Source organism: Balaenoptera ricei, chromosome 5 (assembly GCF_028023285.1).
Source record: "Balaenoptera ricei isolate mBalRic1 chromosome 5, mBalRic1.hap2, whole genome shotgun sequence".
NCBI classification, from domain to species: domain Eukaryota; kingdom Metazoa; phylum Chordata; class Mammalia; order Artiodactyla; family Balaenopteridae; genus Balaenoptera; species Balaenoptera ricei.
In genome coordinates this window covers 74,137,425-74,162,507 of record NC_082643.1, presented here as the reverse complement: position 1 = coordinate 74,162,507, position 25,083 = coordinate 74,137,425, and the positions used below count along the sequence as shown (strand labels likewise).

At 35.7% G+C, this 25,083-nt stretch overlaps 1 protein-coding gene across 1 annotated transcript; it reads right to left on the bottom strand.

Moving 5' to 3' along the window:
* Positions 1 to 519: 519 nt before the first annotated feature.
* Positions 520 to 22,837, bottom strand: YIPF7 (Yip1 domain family member 7). Its single transcript, XM_059924128.1, has 6 exons — positions 22,750 to 22,837; positions 21,077 to 21,193; positions 15,091 to 15,249; positions 8,392 to 8,539; positions 3,483 to 3,664; positions 520 to 932 (listed from the first exon to the last, which is right to left on the bottom strand). Exons 2-6 carry the CDS (start codon positions 21,190 to 21,192, stop codon positions 770 to 772), a joined length of 768 nt encoding a protein of 255 aa, XP_059780111.1. The 5' UTR covers position 21,193; positions 22,750 to 22,837; the 3' UTR covers positions 520 to 769.
* Between the last annotated feature and the right edge of the window lie 2,246 nt (positions 22,838 to 25,083).

Below are 25,083 nucleotides of genomic sequence, written 5' to 3'. Positions count from 1 at the left end.
TTATCAATAGTAGGTTAATGTAATAGGACTCAAAAGGTTGTACTGCGCAGCCATTTAAGATGTAGTCATATAATAAAATAGAAACAAGTGGCATTTCCTCCAGTCACATTCATCTATTCAGGGAGCAAATGGCAAGGGTACTGAGGATATACATATTCAAGGGAGAAATTATAGTAATGGACCATGGCATCTAAACCAAGTAAGAAGGCAGTTAGGGCTTGAAAAAGTGGTGAGTGAATGCATTGTTCAAATGGTACCAAGCAATAGTTGTGAAAGTAAATGAACGGAAAGGCAGGAGATTCTTTGACTCTCAGGTGAATAAAACCCTAAATAACACCTCCCCCTGAAATTCTCCAAAGGTCCTGGACAGTGTGACTTAAACAACTTGTACACAGCTTGAACTGTCATAAAGATTTCTCAAAAGGCTCACTGTAGATCTCCTCTACCCAGTCAGCATATGATTTTATTTACCTACAATTTCTCAGAAATACATCCATTGAGAAAAGCAGGGTCCATCAGTGCAACAACTATATCCCTTTTTATTTTAAAGTATTTTAAATTGTTTTAATACACCAACCAAAAAGCAAATCATCATTCAAACCAAAGAGCCTATTAGAGCCCCATCCTTAAGTGCTGTTTTGTCTCTGCTTATTATTCTCTCAACAGCGATAAAACAGAAATCATATGACCAAATGTGTATGCCAATACATTTCCAGGATAATATGAGCGACAAACAAATAGAATCCTGTAATGCCATCTCAAATAATCTTCAGAAAACTGTTAGGAGGGCAAAAAGTCCATAAAGTAAGGCGCAAGGGTAGGCAATGAGAAGCTGCTGTCCTTCCATGGCCAAGGCTGAAGTGACAATTTTGGAGGCTGAGAGACTACACCAGCCAATGATGACCAGTGCCAACACAGTTCCAAAGGTGCCCCTAGAGCAAAGGCAAAAGAGATGGTTATCTTACACCAGGAGAAAAAGAGGTTATTGAATCACAGCTGCCTCTGAAATGTCCTTGGTACAATATTTATAACCACTTTCTCAATTTGTAAAATGAGGGTGAGGAACCATAGGAACTCAAAGGCCTCAGCTATTTAGAAAATTTTTGAGTCAAGTTCACCATTAGAAGCTAAATATTTTATAGGTTGGTAAAAACTCAGATTATTGGAAACAGAAGAATTGACCTGCTGTCACTCTCATGAGTCAACATTCAAATCCCAACTTCTGAAATTCTTTTACATAAACTATGTTTAGAGGCTTCTTTCACAGCTACAGATTTCTTTTCCCTACTTTCTTCTTAAATTTACCCCCGGTATGAGCAGAAAAATGACTGGACCCGCATTCCAGTGGGGTTCCTACTCCCCAGCGCTCCCAGGTCCACGTCCTGGGTTTTTGCCTGGGACAGCAAAGCCTGACACGGCTCAGGGAGGGCACAGATGAAGCAGTAAGGCACAGATGTGTGTGGCCTCCCACCTCATTGCTGAAGATCACTTTGGCAAATAGAGGTGTGGATTTTTATAATATCGAAATGGATTTGTTCAAACTGGTGTCTTCAAAAAGTTAACTGTGGAGACAGTTGGTTCTTTAGGAAGAAATGGGAATGAAGCGACTTAAAAAAATTGCAAAGTGAAATGGTCATTAGGTCAAGAGCTGCTAACCACCAACATATTGTTCTAGTTACTGTCAAACTATACTGCCTCCCTTGATCCTGGTTGAATCTGAAATTGAGAATTGTGTTTATTATTTGTGAGAATGACAGAAATACCTGCTTTTAATAATTGAACCAAAGCAAAACAGGTGAAAAAGTGTACAATAGAGCTTATAATGCCTTAGATTATAAACAAACCAAAAATATTTTAAAACATTCTAGTAAATATTACATTTGTTGGTTTACTTAATATCTATTAGAAATAAAATTTAGAGTGATTCAATTTACAGGTTTTGGTGAACAAAAGTGTGAGATTATATATAATTCATTTGAATGTTATAGTAATATGCCCAAAAAGGCAATTTCAGTTTAATGGTCTTAGGGGTCAGATAGCTTATTCCCCATTAATATAATTTAAAGGATTTCTAATTCATCCTTTACATTTCAGAATGAAAATCTAATGAAAAATGTCCAGACCTCTGATGAGTCTCAAAATTCAAGAGTTGTAGTTTTTATTTTCTTTCCCTAATAATCTGGAGTCATTTAAGATACCCCAAAGCTAAACTTTGATGGAAATAATGTCTAAAACCTAGAATTTTTAAATGGTTGATCATTATAGTATTCTTTGGCAAAAGCATCTGACAAAATGGAAGTTGTAAAACTGAACTCTGTAGTAACTTGTCAAACATCTGTACCAAACAACTTAGTAAACAGAACAGCTTGCTAAGGAACAGGATATACAAAAAGTGGAATTTTTCCATAGACAAGACTCAATAAATACACCTCTAACTCACATTGTACTTATACATTCAGTTTCCATTTTCTGTTGTATTCCTCTCTTTTAAGTGTTAAGCACTCACTGATAAAGAGTTTGCTCTGTTATTCTCAAGACTATTGCTTTCAAAATGAAACCATATTAAAACAAAAAAAGCATTTCCATCTATGTCATTCTCAATAATGTTATGAAGAAAATATCTGAGATTATATCTAAACGAAAACATTGAAGTCTTTCTAAAATGTTTATCTGGCATTGGCAAATTCTGTATGTAATATCCTATCCAGTGTAGTGTTGATAACCTAAAACTTGGATTATCCAAGAAAAAAAATGTGAATTGTGTCTCCTTTGGATGTGGAAGAATGAGCACTGATGGCAAATGTTTATTTCTAATTGGATTTGGAGCATGGCAGGTGACAAAGGACTATGTAATTACTTATACTCTTCCCAACCAAAGTGGTAGTGATATGCACTGCCCTGGGAAAGTGCCCGACAGAAGCATATCTACTGAATCCTCATTAATATTTTTGAATTGCAAATACTATCTGCCCAGGAAGGAAAAAAGAAAAAAAAATTGACTGAGCATATATGCTATAAAGTTCTCTAGCAGTAATATCCTCATTAGGGTTCCTGGGAATTCTGCAGTGCAAGGAGTCCAGCTGAGAAAGAACACTTGCTTCCCTCCTAGAAGGCAGAGTGCTTGGGAGCTGAAGCAATTTGTCAGTGTGCACCAGGCACTTACTCTTCGTAATCCAAACAAGTGAATTTTCTGTTGTTGGTTATATTACCCATGACGATAGTTCATACTGAACAATGTGACAACTTACAAAGTGCCAATTTTAAAGATAACTTGGTTTAATTTATTTTTTAAAATCATCGAAATGGGAACAGCACCTGAGCCAAAACCGACCTACTTTCCTGAATCTGTATGTAGCTTGTAATAGCCAGTTTCCCCAATCCCACTACTAAAATGATCAGAAAGGGGCTAACTGTTGTACTGGTGTGGCAAACCCTAGCGACGATCGTGCATGTGGGGTCAATTAGCACACACAGACACTTACTGCAGTGAAAAGAAGATGGCACAGCTGGACAGGATGACCATGGGAAGCAGGCAGTAACCCAGAATACTCGCCACGCAGCCATAGGACACCCCTGAAGAGCTCATCAAGTTTAGTAAGGCGTGAATACCTAAGCAGCCAATGGCACTCGTGCCATACACGTAACCAAACTGGACTTTTCCTGCCTGAAACAACGGGAAGAAAACGGTTTGAACATAGAACAGACATCAAGAAGAAATCAGACTGTCAACAAAGCAGAGAGCATTTTCGAATCAATCACCTCAATGCTGTTCATGTCTTTGTAGCGTAAGTCTCGAGACTGGGAGTTCTGGAAAAAATACTGCCTGTAATACGGATTCAGGTCATGAAAACAAACACCACCACCTGCCCTCCTGGAGCTATACGTGAGATGGCACAAGCGTGCTTATATTTCCAGATTTATATTTTTTATCATAGATTGCCTACTGGGCAATAGGTACTAGGCATAGGTAAGGATATATTTTTCTCCCCATATTTGTTGAACAATTAAGTGAATGAATAAGTTAATGAAAAAATTCCAATTTAGTCTTGGAGATTTGCAAAACATATTAGTAATATTAGCAAACATCTGTCAGATTTACTATGTTCGGTCCTATTCTAAAGATTTCACATATATTAATTTATTTAATCCACACAACATAATTAGTTGGTACCATTGTTGTACCCATTATACACATGAGGAAACTGAGGTGCAGGGAGGTTAAGGAACTTGCCCAAGGTAAAATAATGGTAAGCGGTGGAGCTCAGCTTTGAATCCAGGCAGTCCAGCTCTAAAATTTAGGTCTTTAACACCTGCAGGAGCTCTAACGAGTCCTAAACAAGGGGACTTATTTAACCTTATTTAAGCCAGTATACCCCAAACTTATCCGACCCCAGAATCCTTTGTTTTCATAATGCCTATTACCAACTTAACTGAACAGACTTTATGAAAAACTGATTTATATAAACCAACTGATAGCAAATCACAAAAGAGGTATTGTTAAAGGAAGTCAGTAGTGTTCAGGATAGACCACTGACCTGAGGATTCATCAAAATAGCCATCACCCACAGAGCACTAGAGACTTGTTCCTGAACCAGCACCGTTAAACTCATCCAGGGAAAGTCACAATCTACTACTGATTCAACAGAGGATATTTTAATGTTTGCTACCCGAGGATGCCAAAGCTCCAGTAAAGAATGCATGTCATTTTTATATATACATTAAGCTGGTTAGAACTTCTAGAGAAAGATTGAGGAGGCTGACTCCGGTTTTCATGGGAATTATTTGAAAACAACAAAGGATCTGGTAAGTTGATTCAGAGAGAGAGCTTTTTAGCTGTCCTTTTTTCTGCTCCATAGCTGTCCTTATGTCTTACAGAATAAAGAGATATTTATTTTGTAATTAGTTAATGGAGAATATGACCATTTTAATGTTTAAAATTGTCTGGTTATTTTGAAATTTTCTTCCTCTGCAGTTGGGGAAGTTGATCACTACTAAGTTCTTTCACAAAATGTCCCTGGGCTATGTTGCAGAATTCTCTGCTGCATTAGCCATAATAAGTCCTCCTGGCTATTTTGTGAAATAATGCCAATAATGCTAATGGACATGCTAAAAGAAACACATCAGTTATGTACTGCTCTATTGGGTGAGTTTGCTCCACTTGGAAAATAGTGACAATTTCAAATCACTTTCATGTATTAGAGAAACATTCTACTTAATATTTTAATTGAGTGGGATAATTCTGAGGTAGGAATAGTTGTAATGGTGAAACACAGCTTCCCTGTACCCCAAAGGACACATAGCAGGACCATGACCCCCTAACCAGTTTTGTGCATGGGGTAAATAGAGGGTGGATAAAACTAATTTGGTAGTAAAATTGTCCTTTTCCATATCAGTTACTGACCTCTCTCCTTATCTCTTAACTCTTGTTAGTTTATCTAATTTGAGGTACAATTCCATCTGGCAGGGCCAGTCCCATTTTTTTAAGTTGTTTCAAATTCTAACAAGGACTTGTAATTGAAATGAAAAATAAATGTTCAATTTTTTTTTTTTAATTTTTATTTTTTTAATTTATTTATGGCTGTGTTGGGTCTTCGTTTCTGTGCGAGGGCTTTCTCTAGTTGTGGCAAGTGGGGACCACTCTTCATCGCGGTGCGTGGGCCTCTCACTATCGCGGCCTCTCTTGTTTCGGAGCACAGGCTCCAGAAGCGCAGGCTCAGTAATTGTGGCTCACGGGCCCAGTTGCTCCGTGGCATGTGGGATCTTCCCAGACCAGGGCTCGAACCCGTGTCCCCTGCATTGGCAGGCAGATTCTCAACCACTGCGCCACCAGGGAAGCCCCAATTTTTTTTTAAATTCAAAAATTTTTAGGTCAGCCTTGTACCACCCTTATTACTACATCTTTACTTGAAATACTTCTTATTCTTCTGATTATGCTTTTATATTGGCCGTGCATGTTCCTTTTCCAGATCACACTCTTAGCTCTACTAGAAAAATTAAATGGAGCCATAGCTTTAAAACGCTTGTGTTCATGGTTTGGGGGGTGAAAATAATTTTAAGAGGAAGAATAAGTAAAATTAAATTTGTGTTGAGCGTTTGAAGCAGTTCTTTTTAGTTTGCTTCCTTCAACATGAAGAAAGTCCACTAAAAGGTGTTGTGCCTTATATCATTATAAATCATAAAAGTGATCAGTATGTGACTATGGATCTTACACCTCCAGAGATAATGAACAGATTTGAATATTGTTTCTGGATTTAGTTTTGCTTTCTCTAGTACAATGCATATACCAGCCCATAAAATCATCTTTTACATTTTAATCTTAGATATCCAGGGCAGGGTTAACAGTCTCAAATGGACTCTAAGTTAAATTTGGCTTTATTAATATCCAGTGGAGTTTTTCGGTCCTTATTGTTCTCCATGTATCAGAATCAATTCTGAAGTAACCACATCTAATGGTAAAGTTGAAGTGAAATTATTTGCCTAAAAAGTTTGAGAAAATATGCACTTTTACACATTCCCTAAAATTTCACAACTGAAACGAACCTTAAGAACCACTTATATAAACCTCTTTTTTGATCTTCAAAATGAAAAAAAATGAAGGCCAAGAAATAGGAAAAAAAAACAGGTTCAGGATCACACCTGGAGGCAAAGTTAGGGGCAGATCCAATTTTTCCACTTTCAGTTGAGTTCTTTGCCTGTATTGCTTCGCACTTAACACAAAAGAGAGGATATTTAAATAATTCCAACTAACATTATGCACCCAAAAAAGATCTTAATGGGATTAATGCTTTCCTTTAAGAGGTGGTAATAGTAATATTTTCTACAGAAAAACAAACAGCTGTTATATTACAAATTACCTGAAAAAGAAAGATGAGTTAATATATTAAACTGATTGTTTCTGACAATTTGATTAATTGACATGGTCTTACTTAGCAGCTTAATCTAAGATTATCAAATTACTATGACAAAGACAGAAGGGATGTTAGAGACTAAATTAAAACTCTGGTTGATATAGTGTTAGATTTGTAGAGTATTTGCATTTGCTGTAGTTCAAAGGAAGAAATAAGACGCTATAACTAAGTACTATTGTATTGGATAAATATGATGTGATTATTGACCACACTACAATGCAGAAATTAGATTTCTATCAGAATTTCGATTAGTATTATGTAATTAATAATGAAAAGTGAAGACTCATTTAGTTGCAAATACATTTTACAGCTACTTTTGAGAAGTATAGCTGCATTAGGGAAGTAGATAGCTGTAAGAAGGGAAAGTGAAATGAATAGTTATTTTAAGGACTTTTCTTAGAATCTTTAATTTCCTACATTACCTCTCTTGCCAAGTTTAGCTCTTTGTGCCCTAATGAAACTGTGCTTGTCAGACTGGCTTGACTATCTTGTTCATCTTCTGTTTTTAATGTATTGTCATTACCTCCTTAATACAAAATCATAGACCTTTCTCATTTCTTCTTTTTCTTCCCTTTTTTGGGTGGAGAAATCATTTTTCTAAACTATAAGCTAGAATATCTTCTAAACTTAACCTAGGTGGAAATATGTTTTTCTTTTTTGATGACTCTGAATATCATTACTCCCAGAGTTAAAGAATGAAAGAGGCCCATACACAAGACAAAGGGAGATGTCAGGGGAAAAATTGCCTTCATAAAAAACAGAAAACTAAAATGATAGGGGAAATATACAGGTTGAATAAACAAATCACTGCTTATCGTTGCAAGTCAATTTATTCATAATAGCCTAACCAGAAACAAGGAGACTCATCTCATACCTAACAGAATATTTGAAATAGTCTAGAGATAGATACACCCCAGCAATGAAAATGATGAGTAAATAGAGGGGATTTGTCCAGTGTCACAACAGAAGTCTCACAGAAAACAAGAAATAAAATTTCAGCCCTCTGTTTCCCAAATCCATGTGTTCCTCCAACTTTTTCAGATTGACAGTCTTCTCTAAACAACAAAAAAGACTTAATTACAAGAAAATCATTTATATGATTTCCTGCTTTGTTGAAAATCTGTCTTGGTGACCTGATTTTTGAAATTCTATTTAAATTTACATTTTTTATCTGTTGTAATACATGATGGCAGTTTCTCTTTGTCATTATGGTTCCATGAAATATGTCTCTCTCACCAAAAAAAAATGTAGTTATGAATTAAACAAACAATTTTCACTTCATAAAGTGATGTACTTTCTTCCGTATTTACAAAGACCTCTTCAAAAATGACATTTGAAAGGACATGCATTAAAATCTGCTACTTGGCTGTGGTGTATGCAGAAGTAGAAATATAATGCTGTAAACATGAAACTTAGATAAACCAATGTTAGCTAAAAAAAAGAAAAAAAAAAGAAAGATGTGGTGCTTGCTTCTGTCCATTACCAGAAGTAGGGCAGCTCCTAGCACCCCACAGAACAGGATGGGCCCAGTGAGGTCTGTTTCATTCATAATGCTGCCATCTGCTGGCTTCAGTGGGTTTAACACTGTCAAAGTTTTTTGCCATATGTGATCAAAGTTAATTCCAAGTTCTAAAAAGAAGAAGGGGGAGGAGATAATATAAATATAGAAAAATAAACATGAGTAATATTCTTTAATTAAAGTTAACAAATATTATTAATTTATTTAGCACTTTAATCTGATTGTTATACCTTCATAGTTTAAATTTCTATGTAATATATAGCAACCTTAAAACAAAAGACTTTTTTTTCCCACACAATGAGCTGAAAGATATATGTTAGAGAAATAATTCCATCAAGGAAAAATTTCCCTGCCTTCTGCAGCAAATATAAGCTTAAAATGCAGCCAAAAATGAGGAAATGGACGTTATACAGTAAAAACAAAATATAATGGTAGCTAACAAACCAAAAGTCCCATCTTAATGCCCATTGAGATAGTTCTTTTTCCTGCATTTTCTATTGCTAACACTTTTGAAACTTGTCCAACCAAACATGCATACTCTTCAGTTAGCAGTGTTATCTAATCTAAAGACACTTAGCCTAGGTCTGGGATTTTACTTATACTCTGCCTGATGAGAAGAGCAATACCATGCTAGCTGCCTGAAACTCCACAGAGGAGAAAAGGCAATGGCTCATTCAGCAAGTAAAAGCAATCATGGCGTGCATACATATTTTAATAAGGTCAGTGCTCTGTGTTGTTGAGTCTGTGTATTCAGAGATTAAATTCTTGAGACAATTAACCTTTCCCTTTAATGAGTGGTGATGGTAGAATAAAATATCCAAAAGCAGTGGGGCTCCGTGTCCATGAGTCTAAAGTCAATTAGAAATTTCTAATTATTTCTCCAATGCCTTGTTTTTCAAAGAATTCTGACTGCCCTTTTACAGACCCCGCTGCTAGATTCTGCTCCTCTTATATCTTTTTCATTAAAAAGAAAAAAACCCCAAAAAAACCCAGCCGTTTGACATCCACTGAATATAGAAATAAATGCCAACATCACATCAGTTACTTTTCTCACCACTCCTATAAAGATAAACTTTAAGCTGCATCTGGAGTAGAAAAAAAGGACATTCACAAAGGAGAATATAACGTCACTACTTAGGAACCAGTAATCAAGCTGATTACCCTCCTTCTCTCATTTTAAATTTGAATACAGGTGAGGTGGAGGTTAGGAAAAACTGGAGCTAAACTACTATAAAGTACATACATTTGAGCTAAAAAGAGTGGAATTCTTTTCAACTGAATATTTTTACAGAATTTTGCTGTAAGCCTTACAAGATTTACATGTGTTGGTCTTACTGACATGCGTTGAGGCTGGTACTGTTATTTTATTTCTACTTTGTGCATCAGATGGCTGAGGTTTGGAGTGATGAACTTTTCCAAAGTCACAGAGCCAGTAATAGAAAACTAAATAAATAAAATAGTCCAATTAAAAAATGGACAGAAGAACTGAATAGAAATTTTTCCGAAGAAGACATACAAATGGCCAACAGGTACATGAAAATGTGCTTAACACCATTAATCATCAGGGAAATGCAAATCAAAACCACAATATCATCTCACACCTGTTAGAATGGCTAACATCAAAAAGACAAGAAATAAGTGTTGGCAAGGATGTGGAGAAAAGGGAACCTCTGTGCACTCTTGGTGGGAATGTTTATTGGTGCAGCCACTATGGAGAACAGTATGGGGGTTCCTCAAAATTTTTTAAAAAATAGAACTACTGTATGATCCAGCCATGCCACTTCTGGGAATATATCTGAAGGAAACAAAAACAGGATATCAAAGAGAAATCTGCACCCCCATGTTGAAGGCAGCAACTGCCAAGACATGGAAACCACTGAAGTGTCCACTGATGGATGAATGTGTAAAAAAGTTGTGGTGTATATATATATATATATATATATATATATATATATATATATATATATATATATATATATACACATTGGAATACTGTTCAGTCATAAAAAACAAGGAAATCCTGCCATTTGTAACAACATGAATGGCCTTTGAGAGCATTTTTCTAAGTAAAATAAGCCAGACAGAGAAAGTCAAATACTGCATGGTATCACTTGTATGTGGAGTCTAAAAAAATTTTGTTAAGTCAAACTCATAGAGTCAGAGCAGAAAAGTGGTTGCCAGGGGCTAGGGATAGGGTACAAAACAAGAGGGTACAAAAGAAAAAAAAGAACCCATGCTTTTAATCATATAGCTGTGGTCGAATCAATGTGCATCTAATCTCATAAGGTTTGTATGTTTTTGAAGTGAGCCCAATTCTCCCATGTGAAGGATTGTCTCCCTAAATCATTGGTACCTGCCGTTCAACTTCCCTTCCCAGGATTTAGTAACCCTCTTTGGTCAGAGACAGGGTATAATTCAACTTCTTTTATAGTTGTGTATACCACCTAAACACCTTGCAAAGCTGACATTCTACACACAGAATACCAGATGAACTTTCAATGATCGCCATGACATAGAGGGACCTTGCTCTAACAGGGGCCTAGACATTTTTAGAAAGTCAGCCAGACATTGCCCGAACTAGGATAGAAAGTGTATCTTTCACTCTTTTCACATCCAGGTTGACAATTGCTAGCCAACCCAAGCTTGAAAAGAAAGAATTTGAATTTAATTTGAATTAAATTAATAGTGAGAAAATCATTTACATTTCAACTTCCCTTTTTATTTTCACAGTGTATTTATATATTTCTTAATGAACATACACTTTGGAGAATATGAGTAGTTCACCAACTTAAAATAGGTTAGAATGTCCAATGTGATTTTTAAAATAGCAGAAGATTTTAAAAATTGAGAAATGCTATAGTTTAAATTAATTTCACCTGAGGCTTATGTTGTCTTCAAACTTTATTTTCAATTTATATATTTACGTTAACAATCTGTTTTCAGTATTTACCACAATAAAGTGGGCTTTAATTCAAAATACCTTTCTCCTCAAAAAGCATAATCATTATTCCTGAAGAAACCCGGATGAAAATGCTTTATGAGACATTATTACTGATATCAGCCATTTATTTGATGGCATAATTAACTTTTGCACATTTCAACATAGAGTCATGAAACAACGAACAAACATAAGACCTACTAAATATTTTCATAAGAAAAAATATTTTATGTGTTTTTTACCAAAATACATTGCCATAATATTTTGTTTTCAAATTTATTATAAGGTATGCAAATGAGATACCTATTTATCAATTGTAGATACCCTAATATAACAACTTATTTTACAAGATAAAAAAAGATGAAACTGCTGTGAAATTTGAATGCAAAATTTATTGTTTTGCTGTCATCTAGTGGTAGTAAAGTATACAATATATATATTATATAAATGAATTAATATCTTTGTTTTCTATGCAAATTGTGGCATTGGCCTTTCAAATATAAACATCAGGCTATGCTACAAATGTAAATACCAAATATCACAGTTATTTTTCTAGTCTGACAGATTTGAATTGACTATTATTCTTCAAGATGCATTTGTTAACATTGATTATACATGATCAAATAACAAAGGTTATCATTCTTAAATGAAACAAGTCTTCTAGACAACAAAGTATTTAAGGTATAAATGAGTACACTTTCAAATAGCATATTTTTGTGCAAGGGATGTTAATTATTATAACTTCATAATTTTATAGGTTGTTTTTGTGTATGCTCAATAAAAACTAGCAAATGTCTTTTATCATCTTATCCTAGAAATCCTGCCTATGGTCTTTTTATATCTTTTAGACAGATGAGGCTTGAGGCTTTCACAAAGTCACCCAGCCTGAAGAACATATTGGATCAGAGTCTAGAAATTTCATAGACTCAAAATGCAAAATTATATCAGGTACTCTCTCTTCTAATATACTATATATTTGGTGGGGATAATCACAAAGAGAAAGCAAAACAATCTAGGAATTTCTCTGAGATGTAGTAGGAGGGGAAATCTAGTATATTTCCTATTTGAAATTTAAGAAGACATCATGGGAGAATGTATTTGAGTTTAGAATATCAGAATGGAGACATCTGAGACAAGTAGAAAAGATTATTTTCAGTAAATGTTACAGGAAAAATTGATTAATCATTAAAGAAAAACAACAAAGTTAAATTCTACTTCATGTACTAACCTAAAACAATTTTCAATGAATCAAAAATTTAAGTGAAAAACAAAAAGATAATTTAAAAATTTAAGAATCTACCAGAGGATATAAGCAGTATCTAGAGCTGGAGAAATATATTCTAAACAAAAGAGCAATTGGAAAGAAAAGTTACCAAGAAAAATATTGTGGAGTTAAAAACATAAACATGATTAATAAAATGACTATATGTCCTAATATCCCATAAGCAAATTAGATGGCAAACACAACCTAGGAAAAAAAAGCTTGAAATACATATTCCAGACAATAATTAATATCTTTACCATATAAATATCTCTATAAATAAAAAAGGAAAGGAAATATCTTAAGATTCCAATAGCAAATCTGGCAAAGAACTTGAAAAACAGAAAGAAGTAAAAACATGTGAAACAATAAACACGAAAAAAACATATAAAACTGTCAATAAACATATGAAAAAAATGTCTAACTTTTCTAGTAACCAAGAAATAAAAAGTATTATTTTTTGCCTTTTTGCCTATCAAATTAACAAAGACATTTCATATTCTACTATGGAGGTCTGTTGGCTCATTATTTTTCTAGCTGAGCCTGACAGTGTAAATGACTTTTGACCCAGTAATCCCAATGTTATAGTTCCATCCTAAGGACAGATTCTGTACAGGTCAAAGTTTTTACTATGATATTCACCAAAGCATTATTGATTATAAAGAATGACCTCTATGGTAGATTTAACTTATGGTACTTGTATATAGTAAAATATTATGAAGCCATTACATGTCATGTTTTCAAATAACATTTAATGATTTTAAAGAATGCATGTATAGAAATGCTTATGATATGAAGTAACTTTAAAAAATACAAAACTTTATGCCCATAGTATGATCCAACTTTTATTTTTAAGTATTTACCAATATATTCATAGTCAAAGAAATATAGCATTTCATTTTTTAGTGTATATATATATATTCATAGAAAAACAGAATAAAGGATGGAAGAAATTACATCAAATTATTAATGATAGGGCTTCCCTGGTGGCGCAGTGGTTGAGAATCTGCCTGCCAATGCAGGGGACACGGGTTCGAGCCCTGGTCTGGGAAGATCCCACATGCCGCGGAGCAACTGGGCCCGTGAGCCACAGCTACTGAGCCTGCGCATCTGGAGCCTGTGCTCCGCAACAAGAGAGGCCGCGATAGTGAGAGGCCCGCGCACCGCGATGAAGAGTGGCCCCCACTTGCCACAACTAGAGAAAGCCCTCGCACAGAAACGAAGACCCAACACGGCCATAAATAAATAAATTTTAAAAAAAATTATTAATGATAGTCATGTCTCAAGAGACAAAATTTTTCGTGATTTTTTAATATTTTTATTCATATGTTTCTATATTTTCCAAATTTCTATTTTGAATATAGGTTACTTTTATAATTAGTCAATTGATAGTTTTTTTTACGTAGAGATGTTGGTGGAGTCAAGGAAAATTCTTGATGAGAATAGCTTATAACTTTCAGGTGTTAGATATCAGATGCAGAGGCAAATTAGAATGAATTGGTTAAGCGTAATTGATCCAAAAACTTAACTGGCTTCTAAAGAGCCAACAAATCGATTATATAAATCTCTGTGCTTTTCTGAATGGTTTAAATCTTTCCTCTTTTCTTAATTTTGAAGGCAAAGAGAGAAGAATGTTTTAATATCAGGTGGCTGTCTGTGTTCATAAGAAGCAAACAATGATCTTTTGATGTAAAATATTGGGAATTTTAGCCTATCCCTTTTCACTGGACTACATACAAAAGAGTTAGAGCAGTTAGCCTGTGAATATTTCTCCTTGGCTTCCAAATTTAAATCTCCTTGAACTTTAGTTTTCTAGCATCATGTTGACATTCCTTAAGAACAAAAGCGGCAGATATAAATTGGCTGGATTAAAAAAAAAAATCAATGGATGGAAGATGCCTGAAATCTTTGGAGGCCACCTTTAACTGCAAGGGTCCCCAGGTTTCCTTGCCACCAAGAGTGCTATTTACTGGAATCATATTCCTTCCCACTTAGTCGTATCTAGCTGAGATGTGCGGGCTCACATGAGCCAGGAAGGGAAAAAAATGTGTCTTTTCTCCATGACAACAAAAAAAGAATATTGAGAAACTACCCTCTTTGCTCGCAGGCAAACATAGCAGAAAATAGTAAGATATGCTGGTGGTTACTCTGATATAATCACTCTGCCAAAAGATGTCTTCACTGTTGTCTGGATATGGTCAGGGAGTCCACATTCAAGAAACACTGAAGAAACATTTAAAAACTGCAAGACTAGCACAGCTCGTATCTACTTCCAATTGTCCCCACACATACAGGAGACAAACTCCCAAAGGCTTAAGTGTGTTGGTCTGGCAGACTCTTGTTTATATGTGGAATAATCACATAAAACACTGTGTGCGGCAGGCTGACAGCGCACATTAAGAGCTGATTATTGCTATTGTTCTCTGAGCTGTACACACATTAATAGCACTTCCTTAACTTATCTTCTAGTAAAGGAGGCTCTTCATCAAAACTGTCAACGTAAGAAGATGGTGAATAATAATCCTGGTTGGATGCTGGCTGAAAGAATTGTCCCGCATAACTTGATGACACGAGCATCTCTGGTGGGACGAAGGCAGGCTGAGGCCGCTCACTGGCCTGTTGTCTAGAAAAAGGAAGATACTGATATTTACACATCTAAGAAAGGGATATTATGACAAATCAAGGAAGGAAACTACGATTTTCCTTGTATGATTTCTCCTAGTGTTTATGACTATTTACCCGCGAAAGAATTAACTTGCTTGACGTTTAAATTTAATCAAAAAAAGAAACAGTAACTAGTTGTGAGAAAACTCTCTAGAAGAATGATCCACATTGACTAACGTATTGTTAATTTACAATGTGCTGGACACTCTCCTTCACATTTTCTCACGTAATTAAAACTCTGCAAAGTAAAAGCCGTAGTTTTAATCCCATCTTACCAAAAAAGAAATACAGGTTCATGGAGACTGAATGACTTACCTGATAACACACAGTAACATTCAGGTGTTGGACTGTGAACTGAAACTGTCTGTCTGAGCAATGCCCTGATCCCTACACAATGCTGCTTTTTCACTGATTTTCAGGGACCATCACCAAACAGGACATTCCCTATAAATCCATGGAGGCAGCAAGTAAAAAATCATAGTCATACTAAGTGAAATCAGCCAGACAGAGAAAGACAAATATCATATGCTATTGCTTATATGTAGAAGCTTAAAAAAAAAAAAGATGCAAATGAACTTATTTACAAAACAGAAATAGACCCACAGACATAGAAAACAAACTTATGGTTACTAAAGGGGAAAGAAGGGGAGGGATAAATTAGGAGTTTGGAATTAACATATACACACTACTATGTTTAAAATAGATAATCAACAAGAACCTACTGTATAGCACAGGGAACTATACTCAATATCTTGTAATAACCTATAATGGAAGAGAATGCAAAAGAAAAAAATATATATATATATATATGTATAACTGAATCACTTTGCTGTATACCTGAAACTAACACAACATTGTAAATCAACTATATTTCAATAAAAATTTTTAAAAATCAAAATTTTAATAGTAGTCAATTCATAGGAAAAAAATAAACACATAAACTGACCATTGTCCATCAAGGAGTAGACTTTTTAGCTCTGGCTATTCCCAGACAGTTACTGACAATCAAACTATCTTTGAGAACCTGACTTAAAAGTCTTCCATAGTTGGCTTCACTGTCCGTCTTTTGAAATGTGCAATTTAGTTTTGTTGAAGCACCATATTACAATATTTCCTTGATTGTGCTTTTATTTGGTTTTTATTTCACCACTTGTGTGAGAAAGTTGGAAAACAATCTTAGTACATAACTTCTTGCAGGAAGAGAAAGGAAGGAAGAAAAAAGGGCTCATCTCTGAGGATATTTGGTCATTTCAAACTGTTTTTACCAAACGGAAAGGGAAGGGAAGGGAAGGGAAGGGAAGGGAAGGGAAGGGAAGGGAAGGGAAGGGAAGGGAAGGGAGGGGAGGGGAAGGGAAGGGAAGGGAAGGAAAGGAACATGAAAAGTGGTCCTTGATTTCCTTGATTACAGAGCATCTTAATTAGCTCTTTGAGAAGGTAAATACTGAAATTTTGATGATTTATAACTCAACACATTATTCCAAATTTCAACTGAATTAGACCAAAATAAACACTGGACTCTGGCTGCTAGGATTTAAATATTACCTTTGTTAACAGGCATCTCCTATGCCTGTAAAAAATCATTTCAAACAACTGTGAAGTGAGTGCAAAAGCCTCCTTTAGAACGACTGGCAACATTCTTGGTCATATTTCCCTTCTTTGCTTTCCAACTCTATGTATTATATTTCTGCCTATAATGCTAGTCCCATCGTAGGATACATCCTGAACCAAGTAGAGTGCTTAGCAAACAGGACTCCTGGAGTCTGACTGCCTGGGTTCAAATCCCAATTTTATAATCTTAGGCAAATCATTTCACATTCTGTGCCTCAGTTTCCTCATCTGTAATATGAAGACAATAATAGAACTCATAAGGTTATGATGAATTAAATTAGCTGAAATAAATAAAGCACTTAGGTTAGCGTGGGGCACACAAAAAGTGATGAATAAGCATTAGCTAAGTATCTGTATGCTCTTCTCTTCCCGAGACTGACACTGAAGCATTCCAGACACCTTCCTCACACCCTGGAACAGCATCTTCTATATTTGCAAATAGTTGTCTCCCAGTCTGCCACTTCCTCAGAGAAAACAACATTAATAGGAAGCCAAGAGTTTGTATCCCTTCTGTGCTGATCATCTCTAGCTTTTTCCCATTTTTGTTTCCCTGGAACACCTAGACTGACTTCGACAACATCCCACCCACCCTGTGTTTTCCTACCAGGAGAATCTCCACTACACTCATGCCTGGTTTTCCGTCTCTAAGCCATGAAGCGATGGCCACACCTGGCCCATATACAAACCCTCTGAATGCTCACTAATTCTTCAATATTCCCCTTTTCACCACCTATACATGGGATTATACAGTTCCAACCAGCCTGAAGAGGCTTGTCTTTACTTAGATGATATTGTGTTAAGATACGGCATGGCCTCCAGCTTGCGAAAAATATTTAACTGTTTCTGAGGCAACAGGACTTAACATTCACCTTCCAATGTAAATACAGAAGATCGCTGTTAGAAGACTCAGTTATAATTTCTGTGGTTTCAGAATTATGTTTGTTGCACAGAGTCAGTTTTCTGTCGCATCACATAATCAATAGGTACATATTTTATTAGAGGCTTTGTTTTTCCAAAACTATATGGACTTCCATCATGAGGGTCAATTGATGCTCCTTTCCTTTGTCAGTCTGATCCCTGGGGGAATGGGCTTGTATGACATTCCCAGATCCTGGCTCAACCAGCGGGTACACATAATGATGTGGCATTGACAGTGCCATTAACTATGTTTGAAACACTAAAGGAAGATCAGGTCTAGAGATTCAGAAAAGCTGATGATTCAGTATCTATCTGTTAAAGTCCCACTGAAACATTCAAAGGGAGTTTTCCATTTGTCGTCACCTTTCTGCAGAAACAGCTATTTCTTACTCTAAATAATTGGAATAGATTTCCCATTTCGAAAGTTGGGAAACTGCAGTGGGAAAATACAGCCTAGAAAACTGGCTGCAGTCACTGGAAATAACACCTATCTGAATGACTGGATAGTTAAGTTGTTTTTTGAATGAGAAAACTCCATCTTGTTCATCCTAAAATAAGAAAACTTGTTTAAAAATATAAATATCTTCGTTCATAATAAGCACAGTCAACCAGCTTTCAGATTACTATGTCATTCGTTGAGCATAACAAGTGTTTTAAAATGAGCTCTCATACTGAGGAGGAGGGAATGGGGCAGGGGACAGGGAGAGAGAAAGAGACTAATCGATTATAACTAGCTACTGGATTCCTATGTCTTTTGCAAGTTTGATGAGCATCTTATTCTGATTTGGGGTACATTTTAATTGAACTATGCGCTGTATGAATAAAAGATCAAGTTTCTGGAGTTATTTGATGCACACTTGTAAATCACTGACCTGACTCCATGTTTTATGTACCTCATAAAAGTACCACAGCTAATATGCCCTTTTCTAATTCCTGAGACTTGCCGTGTGGGTTGGAATTTAAATGTTACCACATCCAAATCAGGACTTGGATTTAAATGCTAAGCATCTGAAGTAGGCCAGGCCATCAACCTGATGCAATATAATCATAACTTGCCCTCACTTGGTTATATTAATTTCCACCTCCTTGTCATCTCGATTTCTGGTCAACATTGATATGTGCAATCAAATGGAGAAAGAAAACTGGGTGGGCTGGGGTGGGGGGAGAAGGCTGTGGTTTGAGTCCCTGCTTAAGGAGACAGCTTTGTCTCTCTCTTATTGGACTTTTCAGTTTCGTTTAGTCTGAAAATGTGGATTGCAGATACTGCCCAGGTGCTTATTCCATCTGGAGAAGAGAAGGGAGAAAAGAAACAGCAGGCCACTGGATCCTTTCAATAAAACAGGAGCACAGAGCTGAAAAATCCTATTAGATAGCTTTCATGTGGATTATATATTTTGAGTTACCATCCTGTAATACCTTCATGCTCAAACTACTCCCTGGGCCATCATACACTTTTCTGTTTTTTCTCGACCTTCCAAACTGTAAATCATAAATGAAATAAAATTAAGTTCTTTTTCTGTTGTTGGATTCAGCAATGATTGAGCCAATTCTAGACAGCTTTATCCTTTTCCCCCATTTTTCTTATAAATATTTTAAACACATTTAATTTGCCTGGTGATAATATTCAGATAGATAGGTAGATAGAGGTATGGATTGCTTTTCATTTTAAGAAGTTCTTATGGCAATTTGACTAATGCTAGACAACAAAGACTAGGGGCATGAATGAGATAAAATTCCAGATATTTAATTTCTACAGTTTTAAAAACATTAGTTACCAATGCTTTTCCCTATCGCTTTTGAGCAGTGGTTCAGCACGAGTAGTTAGGATGCAGCTTGTGAAAACGGCGCCTATCTGCCTGTGTCTGCAGGAGTCATCAGTCCATAAAAACAACGTCCAAATTGTCTTTGGTGTAGTTGGAACAGAAGAGTCCCCACTGCCTGTTGTATTTATTCTGTTTTTTCCTCCTTATTCTGGAGTTTTCAAGGTACTTATCTGTGTTCGAAAAATAAACTTCAAGAATTAATAAATTTGAAGTATTTCTTATGTGGTTATTTGTCCTAAACTTGTTGGAATGGCACAGTAACCACACATCCCAGTTTGCCTAAGATGATCCAGTTTATTCTTATTGTACCAACATTGTTATTAATAGCACACATTTTACTCTCAAAAATGCCTTGATTTTACAATAAATTATATGCCCCTTAGTCTAGTCCAACAACCTTGGACTAGCCTAACCCCATTTTTTATTAGCTGTGTGACCTTGGAAAAATCCCTTAATTTCTCTGTCCCTTCTCACAGTTCACTAATCTAAAAGAACATCTAAAGAAGCAACTGCGTAACCAAATGCACGTTTAAGTGACTTGGCAACAGTGTCCATTGCTTCTGCAAACTATAGTTATATGAAAAAATAACATATATATTATAATGGTTTTACTTCAACACACACTTTCCTGCACATTACCACAATTGTTCTTCAGACAATTCTCACGAAGTAGGTATTATTAACATCCTTATTTCTCAGTTTAACACACTCAGTTGGGGAAGTTTTCTTTCCCAATGTGACAAAAAACAGATGCCAGAGCCAGAACTTGAACCAAATCCTTCTCATTCTAACTGCCCTATTTGGGGCACTAGTAGAGGGTAAATATTAAATTCTTAATCATTTTTAAAATTTATTTTCAACTCAAGTTGAATTGTCAACTCAAATAACTAACACATTCTGAATTATGTTTATCTCGATTTCAGTTAGGAATTGCCACACTGTATTATAATAGCATATTTAATTGTCCCCCTCTCCAACATAAATTTTTTAATTTTGTGAGGGAAAAGATTATGGATTTCTTCTTTATTTTTGGGTTTATAGTGCCTTTCTTAATTTCTGACACACAAGCAGGCACTCAATAAATATTTATTAAGTTGAATACAATCGGTTTCTTGAGCAGTGTCCTGGAAAATATCAGGTAAAAGGAAAATGTTTTCTGTCTGTCCAGGGCCTGTATTCATGCTCCCTGTTAAGTGATGTTTTGAAAAGAGGAGACAAGTCTTTCACCTATAAACAGGCCTGAGGTGATCAGGGGCATTCATGGAAAACTGAATTCATTTCTCTGCCCTTTCCTAACATTTCTTCTTGGGCATTTTACGGAGATACAGCGGGGAGAGGTTTTGCTTCCCCCAAGGGAACCTCCCTACCTGAAACCCCCTGTCAAAATATTATGACTTCTTAAAATGAGAACATATTTTCTCAATGTCAAGTACTTACTTTCTAGATCCATAAAGATTTCCATAGGCATTAGAATCATTATAACTCTGCTCCTGATTATCAATGTTATAATTAGATTGGTAAAAGTCGGAGTCAAATTGTCCCAAGTTCGACATCCTGAAAAATAAGAGTGAAAAATGCAGAAGTTTAGGAGTCAATGAAAGTTCCTTTGAGGTATTTACGATAATAAATAGATGCTCTGATTATGACAGGATTCCTATTAGAGAACAAGGTAGTCTTTGAGTGGGGAAAGGGTGTGGAAATGTATGCTAGAAAGTCATTTACAAAACCTATATCTTCAACTAACTTTTGTGAAGTTTTCACTCACTAGGACTGTGACTTTGACTAAATTGACTTTAACTGATCTGAAAAAAACCATTCTTCACCTAATACCTTATTCTCAGCAGTTTAAGAGAAAAAGTTTAAAAGTTGGTATACATCTAGAAAGTTTTCCCTTAAACAATGTTAGTTCCCCACTTTAAGAATATATATAGAGAGAGATAGATATACATATATATATACATATATATGTGTGTGTGTGTATCTATCTATTTATATATATATATATATATATATATATATATATATATATATATATATATATTGTTGCAAGGCCAGAAAGCAAATAGGTAATAATAATAATATTTGTTTGATTTTCTCATAGAGCTTTAAAGCGTGCTAACATCCTCTCTTCTCCCCAAAACATAGACAAAACTCTAAAAACTAATCTCCTAGTTCTCCTTTATAATTCCTAAAAGGTGTTCAAAACATTTTCCTTTTCTCTTGCCCTGCCTGCTGCACCTGGGCTTATGCTAAGTCAGAGGGAGAAAGGCTCAATTCTGCTACAGGAACAGAGTCTATCTTTCCATACACTATCTACATAGTTTTTATTCACTTCTGGGAATGAAGAGGAGTGCATGATCTTGGTATAGACCTAACGGCTTAGAATAGCAGAGGGAAAAAGAAAGACTTGACAGGAGGAAAAGGTGAGGGAAGAAAACAATAGCAAAGTGAGTAATAGTGTCTCTTTGGATGAAAATTAGAGAATGGAGTAAAGAATCTTTTCAACCTGACAGATATGGTTTTCAACTCAATACTTTAACCTTTATTTTTTCTTTGAAAAGCTTTCTATTTCAAAAGAATGAATTTAAAAATCACTAGCAGTAATCCATATAATTATAATAAATCTATGGGATACTACTTATAATAAATTTCAAATGAAACTGCATAAACAGCCTTAGCTCTAAGGGCCTCATTAATCAGAAATATTCAAGTAACAGTTGTCAAATATATCAAATTTTTTTCAGCTCAGTAAAAATACAGAAAGCTTTTCTAAAATTAGATTCATACATCTGATATAATAAATCAAGATTTTTCATTAGTAATGTGTATAAGAGTAACTATGAATTATATAAACTAAAATCAGGACTAGGAGAGTGTTAAATCTTTTAACAACTTATAATTTAAAGAATTTAAAATTTAAGAGCAGAACTTTCTCAGTCCATGAAAATATGTTATTATAAAGCATAGAGAGTAATTTTACTGGAAAATACAGTAAGTTTTCAGAACATGCAAAGTTTTATGTAATATGACTATAGGTATTAAAGTCCTTACATAACCCAGCTTCATATTTTGTTTAAATGCCAAATTTTTTAGAAGGATCAAACACATACCTTTATATTATTTTAGTCAAAAGATCCTCCAACAAATGTAGCTTTATTTGAGAAATTTTTAACAAATCAGCTCATGAAAAGATGACCTGCTGGCTATATATATAAGCTTCTAAATTTGTACTCTGACACTCTGAACAGATGCTACAGCCAAAAAAAAAAAAAAAAAGCCTGCCAAAAGCCAAACACAGTATCTTGTAATACTTGTTAAAGTGTATAAACACAGTGAATGGTGTAGAGACAATTTGGTAAAGTAAATGGTGGATTCAGTTTCCTTCTGTGACTAATGTACCCTTAAACAATGATTTAAAGTCATTTATTTGAGGCAAACAATAAAGAGGCCTTAACACTCCTTCTGCTTTTTAGCCTATAAGAGTATATTCACCCTAGACAAGATTTCCTAATAATATGTAGTAAAAATAAATATATGGTACATGATCTTAGCATGACAATCTTAGCAACAATCTGAAAATGAGTGTTATCAATTTTATCCAAATCTGAACCATTCAATTTATATAAACAACGTTTAGGAAGACTACCCATGATCTACCTCTGATATTTTTCCCTACTTCTTACTTCTCCATCACAGCCCCAAATGGATACACTAATGTGATCTAGGAGCACTCCTCATTTATAGGGCATGTTCTCTCTCATTTTTGAGCCTATCTTGACCACTGAAAGGCATGTATGATATTGTGATTTATAAGAAAAATATATATCTGGTCATTCAGTTGACCAAAATACATTTCTCATATATATATTTGGTCTTTGCTCATGGTTCCTCACTCATAGCTCCCAAAACCCTTGGAATTTTCTAAGTGTTGAGAGTGACAAAGGTGTCTCGGTATGTTAATGAAGTGATTTTGGGACGTCACCTAAGGATGGGGGCTGGCTGCCAATGGAGCCAATAACGTGATTAGAGGGTTGGAACTGTCATTCCTATCCTAACCTCTGAGGAGGGAAGAGGGTCTAGATGTTGAATCAGTTGCCAATGGCCAATGATTTAATCAATCATGATTATATAATGAAGCTTTCATAAAACCCCAAAAGGATGGTGTTTGGAGAGCTTCTGGATTGGTAAACATGTGGAGGTGCTGGGAAAGTGGCACCCTTGTGGAGAGGGCATGGAAACTCTGCACCCTTTCACCATACCTTGCCCTATGAATCTCTTCCATCTGGCTGTTCCTGAGTTATATCCCTTTCAAAGTAAACTAATAGTCTAGTAAGTAAATTGTTTTCTCTGAGCTCTGTGAGCCACTCTTGCAAATAAGTTGAATCCAAGGAGAAGATTGTGGTAACCTCTGATTTATAGCCCATGGGTCAGAAGTACAGGTAACAACTAACAACCTGGTCTAGCTACGGGTATCTGATGGGGGTGAGGGGGACATTCTGTTGGGACTGAGCTCTTAACCTATGGAATCTGACGCTATCTCTAGGTAGATACTGTCAGATTGAGTTGAATTGTAGGACACCCACCTGGTGTCCCAAGAATTGCTTGGTGCTGCATGGGAACCACCCCCCTGCAACATGTTGGAATTGGTACCACAAATAATTTAGCATCAGATTAATTTCCATCCCAGGAAACCGCCTGAATTGGTTCCCTTTACATCTGAGGTTTACTTCCAGGAGGTTTCTCTCTAGTTCTGACCCAGGTACCCTGGCTAATACTCCCAACACCTATCTGGATCTGGTGGTTTTGTCCTTAATATCAACATCATGGCTGGAGGTCAAGTTCCTCTGCGATCTGCTTCTTGCTGACTTTCCTTTATAGAACGTGAGACTTCCCATGTATCCAGATCTCAGTAACTGAAATCCACTGTTCAAGGATAGATTATGTGGCATTTTGGAACTTTCAACTGGAGCCAACGGCAGAATGGTAAAGTAAATTTTTCCACATTATTTTAAAACATTTGGAATTTGAATTTCTTTAATCAGAGGTATCTTTTGCCAGGTCACCAGTCAGGTAATAATGAGTCATGCATTTTTTGAGGATCTATTGAATACCAGACTGTATTCTAGATGTTGTAATTACAGAAGTGGATGAACAAAATAGACCTGTTTCTGCATGTAGCCCCCTCCCTCTGATTGTCAGGGGTTGGGGGTGGGGGGAATCGGCCTTTGGACGGGAGTCCCCCCCTCCCCACCACCATGCCGGTTGCCGGCATCCAAAATAAAGCAAACTTTCCTTTCCATCAACCAGGTCTCTTTATTGGCTTTTGAGCAGTGAACAGCAGGACTCCACTTTCAGTCACAGAAGGATGAATTGAAGGGGTCAGGACCAGAGCAGGTGCCGAAGTAAGGAAGAGAGCTCATTCCAGGGAAATGATGTGAATGAAG